This window comes from Hydractinia symbiolongicarpus, chromosome 1 (genome assembly GCF_029227915.1).
Source record: "Hydractinia symbiolongicarpus strain clone_291-10 chromosome 1, HSymV2.1, whole genome shotgun sequence".
Classification (NCBI taxonomy): domain Eukaryota; kingdom Metazoa; phylum Cnidaria; class Hydrozoa; order Anthoathecata; family Hydractiniidae; genus Hydractinia; species Hydractinia symbiolongicarpus.
The window spans coordinates 13,685,909-13,703,648 of NC_079875.1; the positions used below are offsets into that span (position 1 = coordinate 13,685,909).

General features: G+C 33.9%; 1 protein-coding gene across 2 annotated transcripts; it reads right to left on the bottom strand.

Annotated features, from left to right (window-relative positions):
- Positions 1-118: 118 nt before the first annotated feature.
- On the bottom strand, positions 119-17,571 carry LOC130641100 (uncharacterized). 2 transcript variants are annotated; one of them, XM_057447763.1, is made up of 12 exons: positions 17,194-17,571; positions 16,981-17,106; positions 12,154-12,229; positions 11,826-11,888; positions 11,554-11,590; positions 10,579-10,703; positions 10,422-10,508; positions 7,591-7,680; positions 6,759-6,807; positions 5,044-5,079; positions 3,619-3,666; positions 119-1,043 (listed from the first exon to the last, which is right to left on the bottom strand). In XM_057447763.1, exons 3-12 carry the CDS (start codon positions 12,184-12,186, stop codon positions 640-642), a joined length of 972 nt encoding a protein of 323 aa, XP_057303746.1. In that variant the 5' UTR covers positions 12,187-12,229; positions 16,981-17,106; positions 17,194-17,571; the 3' UTR covers positions 119-639. The 2 variants fall into 2 exon arrangements, with proteins under 2 accessions (XP_057303746.1, XP_057303754.1); XM_057447771.1 differs by lacking the exons at positions 16,981-17,106; positions 17,194-17,571 and having other exon boundaries at positions 12,154-13,041.
- Between the last annotated feature and the right edge of the window lie 169 nt (positions 17,572-17,740).

A 17,740-nucleotide genomic window follows, 5' to 3' on the forward strand; every position in this document is an offset into this window, starting at 1 on the left:
TTTTAGTCCCTGTTTTGTTGAGAAACCTGAACTAAATAATTACCGAGTAAGAAAGGTCGGCAAAAATTAACCCTATTCGGTCCGGGGGGGGCGGATTCCGCCCCCCCCCCCCCCCCCCCTTACGAATTGCTTTTTAAAGTGCAATCATACAGAACATATATTTGCTAATAGATTCCAACATCACAAATATAAATTTTGCGCAAGAAATTTCCGTAAAAGTTTCTTCCCTTTAGGTATTGATGTGAAAGGTTAATTATTAAACTGGTGTTTTTACTGCTCTTTTAGTACTTTAGTAGATTTTTCCATTTTTGGGGAAAATACTGCCGCTGTTTCGCAAAATTAAAAAATTTTTCCGGGGAAAATCAGTTGCATCTTGCAGAATTTCTGTTAGCTAATCCTGATTAGTTTTACGAATTTTGTGTTGTCCAGTGAAATTCTCAGCGACAATTTCTAATTTGAAAATTTTGCGGAAATGAAACAACTTGAAATTGACTATACTTTTTGCGGGAACAAAACTTTTACGAATTTACCCGAAAACCACAAACATTTTCTTCTCGTAAAGACACTCTTTTCATCATGTGAATTTACTGCATGCATGGATCAACTTTTACATTTTACTTGTACGTATATTTAGCCTTTTTACGAATTAATGGAGGTGCTGTATTGGGGCTGTAATATTCTTTGTATTTCTTCTCTATCCGCATGGCTTCCCATAACTCTGCAGATTACATCACATGGTAAACATCCATTATGATCAGAAATCGTTTGATCTGCATCAAAACTCACCAAGATTCGCACTGTTTCAGTATGCCCCATTTCCGAAGCCCAGTGTAAAGCTGTTTTGCCCCAAGTGTCCACATTGTTCACTGTTAAGTCTGTGTCCAATAGCAACAAATATCGAAGTAGGTCATTTTTTTCTCTTCTTGCAGTGTAGTGGAAGAGTGTTTGATCATGTTTGTCTCTTTCTTTGAGCTTCTCTCTTGACTGCCTCACTGTTTTTTGTATCAAATCGGTATTTCCACGATAAGTGACATCGAACGAATCTACAAACAGAAAATTGTGTAACATAACATTTTCGCGAGATTTTTGTACAGTAAGTTTAGTTTTCGTGCTTTTAAATTTCACGCATACATTGAATTTACTACCTTTGTTGCACCTTATTTGCGACAAAGAAAATGTAAGATTATTGTAAATAGAAAACTGTGTTATTAAAGTCTCATTCTAATCGCGATATTATCGCACAATACAAGCACAAAGGACAAGCTGGTGAGTTTTTTACTTAATGAAAAGCAAGGTGACAGGACAGCTGTTTTTGCCGGTGAGAAAAAGTTATCCAATTTATTTAAAATTAAATGATATTGAACATAAAACTTCGAAGTTGTTTTCATATCAGTTCTTTGTATAAACGATTTCTCACGTCAACTTTTCTGTGTATAATTATTCTTCTACAATAAATATATCAATCTAAATTTTTAAAAAGAGTAAAAAATACACTTTTCCAAACGACAAGGTGAAAAGTCCCAATACAAATCACAATTGAGTAAAATTTATACTCGATTATCCTCTTTTTGGGTTGGAATATTAACAGTCAGCTCACCAGGGGAATAACCGTACCAATTTTAGTAAGGGTTGTCTAGTGGCGCCGTAGTTTAGTGGTTATAGCTCTCGCACCTTGTGCAGGAGACCGGAGTTCGACTCCCTTTGACGGCGATTCAATATGTTACCATAGCTCCGGGTTAACCCAAGCCATGTAAGGGAAATTGGGGAGATGGCACACTGTGTGGGCCGTTTAATGTTGCAGGGAGTTGTCTGGTAGAACGTGCACCGTAACTTTCCTGAACCAGTGTATATTTTGAGGAAGGACAAACTCAAGAGTAACAAAATATTTTCAGTGAGATATGGGATCGAAACACTGTCTAATGTTGGGTTAAAGCTTTGGAACTCTTTGCCTAACGAATATCGGAACGCTGGTACTTTAATTGAGTTTAGAAGCAAAATAAGAAACTGGATTCCAAACCATTGTCCTTGCAGAATATGCAAAACTTTTATACCTGAATTAGGTTTTCTTTAGTTTCCCCGTTGTCTTCCTTTGTCAGTTGTGGAGCGGGAACTCAGTTAAACATGTCTTGCGGTGCGACGGTTTAAGTGGGGTGCTATCATATAAGGATATTCTAGCCTTGTTATCTGGTTGCATATTATTTTCTCGCGGTCCCCTGCCTGGGAGGATTGACTGAGTTCCTGGAACCACCACTACATAGTCTACCCTTTGACATATTATTTAAAATATTTAAAAAAATTGTATATACGGTATTCTTTATAGATTTTTTATATTTAGTTATTTATTGTTTTTAATGTTTTTAAAGTTGACTTTCATTAGCCTCAGAGCTACATTTTCTTGTAAACTTGTCAACTATAAATGAATTAATAATTAATAATAATAATAATAATAATAACAGTAATAATAATAATAAATAATGACTACCTTAAGTGGATTAATTTTCGCAAGGATTAATTTTCGCGAATTTCGGCGAAATAAACCTTTCCCGAGTTTCCTAATTATGTCCAACTTAATTAAAGAGGTCGATACTAAAAATAATTCTTATCCCTAAGTTCCTTAGCAAATGGTAGAACAAATGACCTAATTTCGTAAATATTTCTTTTCGTTAAGTGACTTAATTGCAAGCTAAAAGTTACGGTCAAACCCTTCATATAACTAAGCTTTCTAATTAGCCTGTGTTCAAAATAATTATTTTCTTCAAATCTAAATAAAATCCAACCAGATTATTATATTGCTCTTAAAACTTCAGTTTCGTCATGATACTTTGATATTCTATCTGAATATCCTAATTTAAAGAGCATAGAACAGTTATAAAATTCTGGATGACGTCACAATTATTATAATTTATGAAATTTGAGAAAGGTGTATTCGCAAAAATAAGTACTCGCAAAAGTTTGAGAAAGCCCAATTAGCAAAAATTAATCCTCGTGAAAATTTTGAAAAGAGCTTATTCGACAAAATAAAGCCTCGCAAAAATTTGAGAACAACATTTTTTGATGATGTTGTTGATGTTGGTAAAGGGTTGTGATGCATCGACCATTGATTCTTCTAAGATTCGTATTTAAAGAGTATAGAACAATTACAAAATAATTATAATTTTCTACAATATGGCTTACACGCATTATACTCGCCCGTCATGTTCAGAGGTTTGATCGGGGTGAAGCATTCTCTGTTGAGAATGAAATAGGGATGTGCATGATAAATATTCACCTATGTATACACACCATCCGGATAAACTATCTGTTCATCACTTACGTATTGCCGCACGTAGTGTAGTGGGTTCGTCTGCGGCTCCAAGTTCTGGGGACCGCGGATCGAATCACACTCACTGCCAAGCAATATGTTAGTGAAAAACATAGTAGTTCTTCTACAATATGACAAAATGACTAGTTAACTAAGTAGGACAAAATGATAAGTAGATATAAAGGCACCCGGAAAAGAAGCTGGGATTCTTTAAACGAGTTACACGAGCAGGGGAAGCAGAGGTTGTTATTAAATATAACAAGATAAGTAGAAAGCATCATGAATGCTTTCTAATAAAATGCAAATTTTTCACTTACCTGCTATTGGTTTTCTCATATTGATGTAGCTCTGCTGACTTGGCGTTACTAGGAATTAAGTAATCAAGAACAATGAAAGTTGTAAGGTTACTGTGAGATAAAAAAAGCATTGAAAGTTGTATTGTTACTGTGAGATAAAAAAAACATTGAAAGTTGTATTGTTACTGTGAGATAAAAAAAGCATTGAAAGTTGTATTGTTACTGTGAGATAAAAAAAGCATTGAAAGTTGTATTGTTACTGTGAGATAAAAAAAACAATGAAAGTTGTATTGTTACTGTGAGATAAAAAAACAATGAAAGTTGTATTGTTACTGTGAGATAAAAAAACAATGAAAGTTGTATTGTTACTGTGAGATAAAAAAAACAATGAAAGTTGTATTGTTACTGTGAGATAAAAAAAGCATTGAAAGTTGTATTGTTACTGTGAGATAAAAAAAACATTGAAAGTTGTATTGTTACTGTGAGATAAAAAAAGCATTGAAAGTTGTATTGTTACTGTGAGATAAAAAAAGCATTGAAAGTTGTATTGTTACTGTGAGATAAAAAAAACATTGAAAGTTGTATTGTTACTGTGAGATAAAAAAAAACAATGAAAGTTGTATTGTTACTGTGAGATAAAAAAACAATGAAAGTTGTATTGTTACTGTGAGATAAAAAAACAATGAAAGTTGTAATGTTACTGTGAGATAAAAAAAACAATAAAAGTTGTAATGTTACTGTGAGATAAAAAAAACAATGAAAGTTGTAATGTTACTGTGAGATAAAAAAAACAATGAAAGTTGTATTGTTACTGTGAGATAAAAAAAACAATGAAAGTTGTATTGTTACTGTGAGATAAAAAAACAATGAAAGTTGTATTGTTACTGTGAGATAAAAAAACAATGAAAGTTGTAATGTTACTGTGAGATTAAAAAAACAATGAAAGTTGTAATGTTACTGTGAGATAAAAAAAACAATGAAAGTTGTAATGTTACTGTGAGATAAAAAAAACAATGAAAGTTGTAATGTTACTGTGAGATGAAAAACAATGATAATTGTCATGATATTATGAGGGTAAAAACAATAAAAGTTGCAATCTATGAGATTAAAACAACGAAAGTTATGTTCCTACGAGGTTAAAAACAATGAAAGTTGTAATGTTACTATGCTTTCCAGTGCTTCTTTTTTCATTTCCAGCATGTGACTAAAAAGCTAATTTAAAATCTAGAGACGACATTGGCTTTGCACCTCCACCCAGTAAAAATTTAGTCAGCGTTCATAACGATTCTGTTCTTAAAAAAATTACATTGTTTGACAAAATTTTGCTAGTGTGAAATCGGAGTAATAAGGAATAGTTCCCAATCAAAACAGTTGGCCTCGTAAACGAAAACAGAAGCAGCTGACTTATAGAATGTTAAAAAAAATTGTTAAAGATATACTACTTACGTGAGGGCTCCGGTAGGAATCTTCGATGAACAGGATCTGTGCAATGATAAGAAAATAACAAAACAATAATAACAAAAACCAGGGAGGTTAACCCTATTCGGTCCGGGGGGGGGGCGGAATCCGCCCCCCCCTGACGGTTTTGTTTTAATAACTCCTGATTGCTTTCTTATATGGCTATGATACTTACTGAGTTTTAACATTTATCTATTAGACACCTGCATGCTAAATTTTTAGGTCCCATACCATTCAGCGGCTTTGATATTGGCCATTACTCGAAACTACCCCTAAAATCTCTATGAAATCCTTATAATAGGGAAAATATAATAACTCCTGTTAGGATTATCCTTAGAACTTGAAACTTGCAACACAACTTTGTTTCGTCAAGAAGATTCATTTTGAATAATTTTGACAAGTGACTAATCCGATTTCCCGATTTTGTCGGATTTTACCCAAAAATCGGGAAAAAACGGATTTTCGGTCAATTTTTGGCAATTTTTTATTCGATCCATGTAAAAACCGGAAGATATGACGCAAGCAAAAGTTTATTGCCGCCATTTTGTTCCTTTTATGACGTACTATAAGTGTGCCAAGTTTGATTCAATTTGAACAATCCTATGAAAAGTTATTGGGGGGGGGGGCGAAATCCGCCCCCCCCCCCCGGTCAAAGTATGTTCGAAAAACCCCGGACCGAATAGGGTTAAAGGAATTTTTAAGCCTCTTTGCAAACACATAGCAAATCAGATTCATTAAATTAAAATAGTTAGTCTCTGTGTTCGTAACGTAAAGTGGTGTTAATGGCGCACGAAATACGACCCACTAGCACAGGGACAAACAACCCAAACAAAGGATATTTTCAGGTACAAGAACGATTGGATTTCATTGTCACATTTTTTTGACTCTTCTGCTGAAGACAAGGCAACGCGAACGAAGGTCATTTTGGTTTGGAAGTGGTCTAGTGGTTTTGCGCTAAGGTTTGTGGGTCCCTCTTTCATTTTTTTATTTATTTTTTTTTTTTTTTATAAAGGCTTTTTTTGTAATATTTCCATTGCAATGTTAAAATAAATATTCTTTCACGTTTTCTTGTCATATATAAATTTTAAACAAACTGATTTTGGTGGAAGATTATATAAAGCCAGCTAGGTAGCTAGCTAGCCTTATTGATTAATGTTTTTAATCATTTTAGTATAAGGGTTTTTTTCATCATAGCTAACATTATTTTTTCTTGTGCTGGGGTTATAGCTAAAAAGTGAAAGCAGCCAAATGCATTTTAAAAATATTATCACTTATCTGTTCAGTTTATGTCATTGAATAATATAAATATTATCATGTCATGAACTAGCGAGTTTATTTGAGGCTATGACATGATAATATCTATATTATATCATAGCTAATAATTCCGTTCAATAATTTCTGTTTATTGATGTAATTAGACAACAGGGTTTATTTTTTTGCCTACGAATAATTTTGTAAAGATAATTTTACAAAACTTTTTCCGCAAAATAAAATTAGTAAGTGATTGTTTTAGCTGAACTGGGTAATGAAGGACTTTTAACTGTGTTTTTGTTTACACCGACGTCGCAACAAATTGTGTTTTGGTTGACCTGTACTAAACACTCACCCTGGTGTCAGTTACTATTGTTTTTTGAACTTTTATCAGAGCTTTAGCACCAGTGAAGACGCATATGGAGTTATAAAACATTTACGTAAACACGTACCTGAGTTTGGCACAGGTATGGCACAACTCCTGCTACCTAAGTGTGGCACCTATAAAGAAGGATATCTACACGTTGAAAGTAATATTATGTTGTAATTTGTTAATGAAAGCAGCGTAACACGATATCTTAAAGGATTAAATTTGGTCGGAAATTAATTTTCGCGCATTTTCGTGAGTTTTTGCCAATTTTACGAAAATAATTTCCTGCGAAAATTATTTTAAAACTTGCTATTTGCCAAGTTTGCGAAAATTAATTTCCGCGAATGTTCATTTTTTTGCCAATTTCAAACGACAATTTTTTCTTCTGATTCATCTTCTAGAACAAAAATTTATATGAAAATTTCCGATTTGGCGATGTCTCCTGCATAAAAGGCTTTAGAAATCCGCATAAAATAACAAACAAAATGTCATCAAATTCTAAATAAAACGAGCGCTGGATTTGCGAACGTTTGTAATGTGTTAAAAAAAGTTGTACAAACAATCTTTTAAATTTTTCGCAACGTATAAGTATCCAAGTTTAGCGTTCTGTGTGCGCATGCAAATTATACATATTGGTCCGGCCTTTTCAAAGTAGATGCAAAGCACTTCTTGTTCTGTTTTCTTGAAGAGCATACAAACTAAATACGTACAAAGCATTTATCCTGTTCAAGTATTTCCAAAGAAGAAGCCAATTACATATCTTCGTCCGGTACTTCGGACGAAGATACAATAGAGATATCTTCCTCTGGTGTTTCTGGTGGACATAAACGCCTGAGCTCTTGAGCATTAACTAGTTACCTTTATTTTTGAGTTTAGTTTATTTTCTCTTACCATGGAGATAAAGTCGTACTTACCTCAATACCAATGCTTTTGGCATCAACCGAACCAAAATTTTCGCCTGTATATGGTAACAATGGGTTGTTATAACCATCCAATGCCAGCATCTGTGAAATAAGTAGACAGACATTAACCTTTAGCAACAGGTTTTAAGGTACTGTGAAATTTCATGTTCAAAAGGGAATTTTATTTAACAAAACTTTTGTTTGTTTGGATAATTCATATGTATGTTTAGCCTACAGAGTGTCATAGTGTATCAATTAAGCTCCAGCCATTTGAACGTAAACTTGTTTTTGCTAAGTTGGCGATTGAAGATATTCGTGCAAGGACACTATTCGCATAGTTTTCTCCTTTTAAACAAATAAAAATAGCGTTTTTTTACCATATAGGGTAATTTTTTTTTGCGAATGCCTGTAACAACTGCGCATTACATTCTCTAATTACATTCTCCTTTGCACGAGATGCTTGTTTTCATAAAATCTTTAAATTAAAAAATAAGCTCTTACTTGATTATAAATAAAATAACCAGAAGCTTAATCATTGTGGAAATCAGAGGGATTTAAGACGATTTTCTTAAAAAACTATAATTCGTCTACACATTCTAGTAGACATCATCAGAGTGTAATTTTTTACAAATTAAAAGTTAGTAAGCGTTTCTATGGATACATATATATTATATAAAAACAGTAATAAAAAATAACGACCTAATTCAACAATTTTAATGGCACTGATTGTTCTTGAACATTCATGGTTGGTTTAACGTGCTTAATATGTAATGTTTCCGCCAACTTTCTTTTGAATTTGTTGTTTCTATAGCCACCAGATAGAATTTCAAAATCGTCTATGGTGACACTTTCGTGGCCAGATTTCTGTACATGTTCAACCAAATATGACTTTTTATCACATCCATGGTGATCCGTGATGCGTTCTGCAAATCTTCTACCTACTTCTCCTATATACGTAGATTCACAATTTTGATCAGGACATGTGGCCCTACATATCATGTCATGTTTGTGTTTTTTTTCAATCTTATCTTTAACATTGAATTTCGAACTTAGTTTTGTTCCTGTGTAGATAATTTTACACGTATTGTTTGCAAATATAACATTTTTCAAAGTGTTACGTAATGACTTCATAGTCGTTTCTCCCAATTTTCCTTTATATGGTAACTTCAAAAAATGCTCTTCTATATCAGTATTTGATACTGTGTGTTGAGTTGGCTGTACTACTGTGTTCAAATGTTTAGCCTTTTCAAATGTTTGTTCAATAACCCATTTTGGATAGCCATTTATGTCTCTAAACACTTTCTTAAGGTGTAGAACTTCTTTTTGTAAATGCTCTTCGTTGGAACATACTTTGAATGCTATAGACACTAAGGTTTGTAATGTACCTCTTTTCCATGTGGTTGGTGCAAACGACTGCTAATGAAGATATATATTGTTATTAGTACTTTTACGATATACTGTGGTTTGGATTCCAAATTCTTTCCTTATTACAAGTACACCCAAGAAAGCAATAGTACCATTCTCTGTTTCATATGTGAATTTAATGTTGTTATGGAAATTGTTCAATTTCGACATAACAAAATCTATTGAACCTTCTTTTATGTACGCAATAGTGTCGTCAACATACCTTCTCCATGGGCTCATTTGATCTTTCAAGGATGGTAGAATTGTTCTTTCTAACTGAACCATGAATATACCTGCAAGGACTGGGCTTAACGGCGATCCCATTGCAACACCATCAGTTTGTATAAAAATTTCGTTATTATAGCTAAAATGAATATTTTTGTGGAAAGTATGAGAAGTTCTTTCATTTGTTGTTTAGGTATATTCGTCTTAATTTCCTTGTTAGTGTAAATTCGTTTAAGAATAATTTCAATTGTGAAGTCTAAAGAAACGTTAGTAAATAATGACGGACCACCATGGACGTGATAAAAAGTCACATTTGGTTGAACATGTACAGAAATCTGGCCATCAAAGTGTCACCATAGACGATTTTGAATTTCTGTCTGGTGGCTATAGAAACAACAAATTCAAAAGAAAGTTGGCAAAAGCATTACATATTAAGCACGTTAAACCAACCATGAATGTTCAAGAACAATCAGTGCCATTGAAATTGTTAAATTAGGTCGTTATTTTTTATTACTGTTTTTATATAATATTTATGTATCCATAGAAACGCTTACTAACTTTTAATTTGTAAAAAATTACACTCTGATGATGTCTACTGGAATGTGTAGACGAATATATAGTTTTTAAAGAAAATCGTTTTACATCCCTCTAATTTTCACAATGATTAAGCTTTTAGTTATTTTATTTATAATCAAGTTGTATGCCCGAAATGATATTTTCCAACCTCTTACTTATCTCAGGATGTCGCTTTTTAAAAAGAGATTTATTTTGGAATAGCGTTTACTTGTGAAGGACGCTTCTTAGCTGAGTAGTAGCCTTGTGCTAAAGAGTTCGCTCCTGATGCGGAAGGTCTTGGGTTCAATCCTCGGCCGAGTCATGCCAGGCACTATAAAATTGTAAATCTATCCTTTCTGCTTAACGCTCAGCGTGAGAATAGGTTTAATATCTTAGGCGGTTGTCTAGTTGACGATTGCTGTGCTTGCATTACTTTCGCAGCTCAAAGGGAAGCTTTAAATGCACTGGGACCCCCTTCGCAGCACCTTCGTTGATAGCAGTACCAATAGGGACTGAGAGGCTATCATGTGTAAATAATTTTAATAATAATAATGAAGTTGGGTTATTATTCAAGGAAAGTGTGTCTTTTAAAGGTGAATAATTGATTTATCAAACTGTTGCTAACTTAAAGTCGTTATTTTACAGATAGGGAACTTTACCTCTTGGTCTCGATAAAATCGTGGTCTAGGCAGCTGCTGTGGAAATCGGGATGGAGAATCTTCACTACAAAATAGCAGTTCGTCGACCTTTAGGAAAACAATATGTTTTAACAATTAATCAATATAATTTGGGTTACAACAGTTTTGTTTTCTTTACCTCCTCAATCTGGGACACGACTGCCCGTTGCATAACTCGGATCTCGTCAAAACTACGTGATGGCCGCATTTTTCGTCCGGGAAACCTTGAAGCAGTAGCTTTTTTCTGTTTGATATCATTTTCTCCTAAATTCAATTTTTATGAAGTATGTTAGAGTTCGAGTTAATTTAGGTTTAAAGTTTTAACTTAAATGTGTTGATTAAAAAATTTGGATTTTGAGCGTTGGATTAAATTCGGCGAATTTAATTTAAGACTTCGCTAAATTAGCATGATGTTTAAGCTAGGGCGACACAAGGGGCTTTTTTCATGCGCATGTAACGGGAAGTGTTTCATTCAATGCGCCTGAAAATGTTACGTGTGTAGCCACTACAAAAACCAGCAAAAAAGATGAATCTGGAAACGTGATAGAAGGCCCCTGGCGGAAGAATGTACCATCAAAAGTTGGTATCATCAAATAAGGGCAAACGCTCAACTTTTTTTGAGTCTCTTTACAACGAATGAAAGAATCGCATACTGAAGGTAAAGATTTTATGGGTAATTTTATTTGGTTAATAGAAAATATGTTGAAACAAACTTCAAAGGCGGGCGACACAATGAAACATTTCAAAAAATTGTCGGCAGCACAAAACTTCTCTCTGCAACAAAATTGTCCCTGCAACAAATGAAAATAAATCTATTTTGTCCCTGTGTTGCTCAGCAACAATATTTGTGTCCACAGGGACTATTTTTATGTGTTGTTAAAATTTATTTTTGTAATGGGACACGATGGGACTTTTACATGCGCGATAAAAAGATTTATAAGCTAAACATATTAAAAAAGTCTCTATATTAAATACACAATCCAAAAAAGAGCAAATGCGATATATTTTTATCCACTTTGTTGTGACGAACGATTTTAAATTCCGGATGAGCACGTGGAGATTTCCACAGTTGGACGACTCGTAAAACAAGTATTAAAGAAATTTGTTTACTTACTGACTTGTGCAATTAAATTTTCCATTTGTTTTTGTTTCTACAAATAGAATTGGCAAATTACACAGAAACATATATGCCAAAAACTTTAAACACCAGGAATTATGTTTTATGCAGAAATTAAGCTTGAAACAACTAGCGAAGCATTGAATGCCACATTGTAAAGAATACGTATATTCATCTTTTTTACATAAAGCTTATAATGTGGTTTTAACCATAGTTATGTGGAAAGGTAAAAGCGCTGAAGAAAAATACATCAATGTGATATACAATACCTTTTTGGCTTCATTAAGCTTATTCTTTAATTTTTGATTCTCTTCCCTAAGTTTGGCATTGTCCTAAAAAACATTAGATACGATCAATTTTTTTTAATAAACATTCTAACCGCCTGTTTTTATGTCCCCTTTTTTACCGATACAATACTTTAAAATCCCTCGAATTTTCGTATTTCAAGGAGCACTGTTGTATGTTGTGAGGAATTCGCGGAAATTAGATCTTTTAGGGGTAGCAGTATGTGGATACAAAGCCCAGCTAGTTAAATCACTGGAATTTGTCAAAGCCGTTAATCAGTTTTGAGTATAACAGAGTGAAAAATAGTATTACCTTCTTTAGTCTCCTCCCAAAAAAGTTTCCCATACTTGTAATTGTAGTGGTAAATCCTCTGTTTACTTATTTAAACCTATGATAAATCAAGACATTTTCTTTATAAGAAACCTAGAATACCCAGAATACCCTAGTCCAATTAACTAAGCTTTCTTCGAGGATATCAACATTTGGTTTCTCTTAAACGAAAGCTTAGAGGCAAATGTGTCAAAGCAATTCCCTAAAATTCTAAATTCTAGGAGCAAACCCCAAATTAAATAAACACAAACCAGCACCGTTTTATAATGTACTAGTATATTTGCTCGGGTTAGTGATCCGTTCGTGCTCAAACAAAGGATTTTCTGATAATGATCACGTGAGTAAAGGACAAAAAAATTAACCAATCAAAACTCTCGGTCATATTCTGACTGCAGAAAATTCATTTACGACCCATAGTAACTCTTGAGTAACTATTCCGGTTTCTTAGCGGTAAAACAAATTATGCTGTGTGTCTCAACTAATAATGCTCAGAATACCTATTATACCTTAGACCATCAACTACTAATCTCTTATTTTATAAATCACATTAGCATGTAAAAGGGGGTTGTGATACTAACCATATAGCGTGTAGTGGTTTTAATGATTCCTGACTAAACACAAACTGAAAAGTTGAAATATTGCAAAGATACAGAGTATGACCTAAACTGGATAAAAATAGTGCACAAAATTTTGGGTGGCGTGAAGTATGACTACAATGTTAAGGGTAATATGCGGTTATATATGGGCTAAGCAAAGAATTACACTGCTGTTTTTCCAAGGAATATTCACAAGGTTTATTGTAAGACAATACGTGTTACCACAACAACAACAATCACACAGAAGTTATTGGGAATTCCCCTTTAGAAAAAACAAAGTGATAGTAGGCACGAATGGGCTACTAAGTGGCAAGTTAGCCTTGTTTACTTATAAGTAATATAAGTAAGCAAAGGCTGCTCAGAGGCTGCTTAAATTTCTGTATCAATAGGTAACTTATCGTGTCATTTAACGCTTGCAAGCATGTGTATACAACCATCTGACTACCTAAAAAGATATTTCCAAACTTTAAAGATAGCAAATATATTCTATATGCAAAGTTATAACTACATTAAAAATGCGATAAAACTCTGTGTCGATAATCCTCTCCGTTCTGATTTGTTGTTTGTTTACCACATGCTGCCATTTTTAAATTTTGGAACTCTCGCCATCAAATTATATTAGTTTGTAAAGTTATAAATTTAAAATCTACAACAACAATAATGTCAAATAATTTTGAATATAATAAGTTGCGTAGCCAACATTCATAACAAAAGTTTACATACATCTACACGTCGAGCACGTCTTTTTTCCAAAATGAATATTGTTGTAAAAGTGTCACTATTTTGTAATCATTATTAAATAAATATTACAACCTCGTTCCCAGGGCTTATTGTCTCTCATCGGCGCTGCGCTTATTGATAGGTCTGACGAAAATAGGTCTCGCCGTCCGATATGCAAAAAGAGACAACGTGTCCTGGGATCGAGGTTGTAAATATTAGTATAAATTAAAATAATTATGTCAATCAAAAGAGAAAGGGAAATTCCAGTTTTTTTCACGTGGCCTCTCTTGGTAAAAGAACATCAATTGCCGCGTGGTCTACATTGCTCCACCGCCGACTACAAGGCACCTTTTCGACTTTTAAAATCGGGGACAAAAATAAGCGATAAAAGGTCCTAGGGCCGGGGCTAATTCCGCTCTTTGTCTGTTGATAACCTCGAATAGCGCAAATGCCCTAAGAGCAAATTACGAATATTCTTAAGGATACTATGCGATGATATTTAGCGATGGAAGTCTCAGTATGCTAATGTCAGCAGCGGGAGATCACTCAATAAAACAAAAAATACAGTCACGTGATCAGAGGCGAACATTATAAATTTGAAAATATCAGCATAAGAAAAAAATTAATTACATAGCTTTATTTAATTAGCAATAACTTAAACTTAATATAACTTGTCATATGAAATACATATATAATAAACGAAGTTTAAATATTTTAGCTTTTTATTATTCTGAATATTTATACAGGTTAAAGCCACTTCAGTGTTGGAAACACTGCTAATAATGTCGGCTCTGTGTTCTGAATGTTTACATCAGGTATACACCGACTAGCCTACTCAATTTCCTTCACATGGCATGGGTTGACCCGTAGCGGTGGTAAAGGCACTTGCTAAACATGACCGCGCTGTGGACCGAACCACGGACCTTGTGATTACGAAGCAAACACCATAACCACAAGGCCACCTATTGACACGTATTTAGCAGCTAATAAGGTTATGGTGAATCAACTTTGTCCTCACGGTTTTTCTAGGGCTATATTAGTATTTGTCATAACTGGTCTCCTAAGTGCTTTCGATTGAGCATGAATTATTAAAGATGTAGTTAGCTATAGCTAGTCACAAAACCTGTAGCACAAACAAGTTTAAGGACAAGTTGAGGACACTATCTCGCAGATATACCAAGGGAGAACAATTTTTAAAAAAATTTGATAAACCTTGTAAAGGAAAACTATATGCAAGACCGTATGACTGAACAAGCTCCATTTTATGATAAGCATCATCTGAGAATATATTCCATTCCAATAAATAAGCCCCCAGTCTCACATAATCTGTTTATAAGTTAATTATACGTTTTAAATTTGGAATTAGAATGCCTCTAATTAATTTCGATTAAAGTTTTTTTTGTTACCTTGGATCAATGTATATTTCATTTTATTGTATTATCTTCAAATCAAAGTATGTCTTATGACTCGAATAAATAAGCCCTCACTCTTAAATTAGACTCTGTGTCTTCCCTAATATTTTTATTGGCACCACGTTGTTAAGGTGTTACTGAAATTGAAAGTTTGCAGATGTAAAATAACTATGATTTATCGTCTTAGAACAATCGGTAATCCCGGTGGCCATTTTAGTTTTGGCGGTCTAAAACTCGCACTTTTCGTAATAGTTAAAAGCCTGCAATCCTGGAGCCTTAAATAATGACTTGAAACTTGGTATGGTATGTTTAAGACCGATTTGATAAAATGTAGATATGGTTTACTTATAATCATAGTTCCTGAGTTCCTAAATTTAGGCGCTCTCAGAGGCGCTGATAACCATTTTTGACAGCATGCCAATTTTAATAAATGTAATGTGCAGAAAACATCAAAAGCGAGGTTTTTGTTGAAACAAGCCAGATTTTGTCTAAATCAAACAACAACACCTTCAAATATGTGGGTGAAAATAGGATTAAGTACGCCTTAAATTTATTTAGTTATGTACAAAAAGTAAAAGAACTCAATTTTTTGGTTAAATTTTCGTTAATCGAAAAATTAGAAAGTCTGTACTTTTGTCAGTGGTCGTTTTTAAAATTTCGTTTTCTTCAAAATGGCCAAAAATCACAAAATTGTTTTCCCTTATAATTTTTCTGATTAAAGTATTGTATTCAGTCTTGAAAAAGTGATTGTGTTTTGTTTTGGATATTCTGACTCCCAGCTCTCAATTTCCATGTTTTTTGATTGGCTGTCCCTACTCTCCAGTGAAGGATTCGAAGTATCGCATGTAGAGAAAGGATGTTGTGTGGGTAAAGGGATGACCTAAGAAACGAGGGCTTCATCAGACACACAGGCCTTTCATATACCGCTTTCTGCTCGGGTGTGAGGGAGGACCATATGCTAGCTAGCTATACACTAAAAGAACTAATTTTTAGAAGAAGAATCTTTTGAAAATCTAAAAGTAAACCAAAACAAGTGAGTTATTTGTTATCCTATTTTCCCATGTCAATGTGCGGTTCTAAAATCTTTGTAAATATGTGGCGATGTTGATGCTGATTATAAATATAATTTTGCTACGAGTGGAATAAAAAGGGTATACAGACAGTGTATACATTTGTCTTATAAACAGAGCTAGCGTGCCTCGTGGTTTGTTCAGCTGTGTCTACCATTTTGCTTTTACATGAGGGAAATCGTTGTTGTTATGGGTAACGCGCGTACTCTTTGTTATAAAAAGCTGAGTCATTTTTTGCTTTGCTCGATGTAATCGCATATTACATTTAAACAGAAATTAATTAGCTATACAAAGTCCGCGTAATGTAACCTGATTTTAAGTTAGAATTCGCATTTTAGAATTTTGCTTTAAGCGAAAGGTTAGTAATCAAAGAATAAATAACAAGAGAGATCGATAAATAACGAACAAAGTAAACATGAACGAGAAATATCGTAAATGCGGTATTCACGAAACACCGGGCTTCCCACACCTGAGAAGCGGACGGGATGAAGATAAATTGTATATGGGGAAATTACTTCCTTATGTTATTAACTCTGGGAGGCATTACAATGGCTTTCGCAATTGGATAGATTTCGCAAGTCTGTAAGTGGCTTTCCAGCCTTCTATGCTTGGTTTTTGCCTAGTTCTTGGACAAAATTGGACTTTAAAGTAAGCAAAGAAGTGAAAAAGGCAATGTGCCCCTTTATTACCCCAATCTGGGAACCGAGGTGTGACATCTTTTAGTTTGTTTACAACCTTATTACTTTATTTCCATCTTAACACAGAGTCGCAGTTCCTTTAAAAGACGGGCGCAATTGAAAATCATGGGCGTAGAAAATCCTTGATAATGAAGCAGAGAAAAAATTCAGATCGGCTTAAGAGGATTTTACGCTTTTAACAGAGGAAAAAGTGGACTAGTGAATATCGTAATATACCGTGTTGCGCACAGCTCTTCGTTTCACCAAATATGGAACAGATTTTAGGAAAATTAATCGCTTGTTATCATTCCCAAAATGAATTCACACCACAAACCTTGTAAACTTTTAAGTCGTTCAATTTAACCACGCCGAAAAATCTTTTAATTAAATCCACGCCAAATTATCTTCAGAAATTTCATTTGACAAGCATGTAATAAATGTTACCAAGATTGATCATATGCTTTGAAATAAAAACAAAATATGTTACTCATCACTTAGGCTCACTATGCTTTTTCTTAAATCTTGTTTTTTCTTCAAATATGCATACCATTTGCAACTCACACTAACTAGATGTTTTCAGTACTGGTTGTCAATCCAAGGTTAAAAAGAAAACAAATGCAAGAGAAAAACCGTGTAAAACTTCTATTAAAAGTATTCTTGAAGTGTTGTTGTTGATGTTGTTGAGCAACAGCAAAGCGTTTTGTATTGTTATTGGTCTTTATTACTTTTGAATTTTCTGGATCATATTGCAAAACAAACACAGAAAACGTTCTGAGAAGGCTGCAAATCTTCGGAGAATGTTGTTGGGATTGGATATATATAACATAAACATAGTATCGCTCCTAGTTGCGTCTAAAAGTTACATTTAACTCTTATTACGTGCGGAACCTTCAGACAATACCAAGGACTAATTTGTTTAGCATCAAGCTGACTCGTCAGAAATCCAGGTTTAGCTATCACGTCAGGCAGGTCCTTCACTAAGCCGTGCCGTGACGCACGCTCCGACTAACAAAAAATCAATAGCCAACGAATCTTCTATGTTTACGATTGTTGCTTATCGGAAAGTTTGGTCATAGTCATGTGTTTATTAAAAG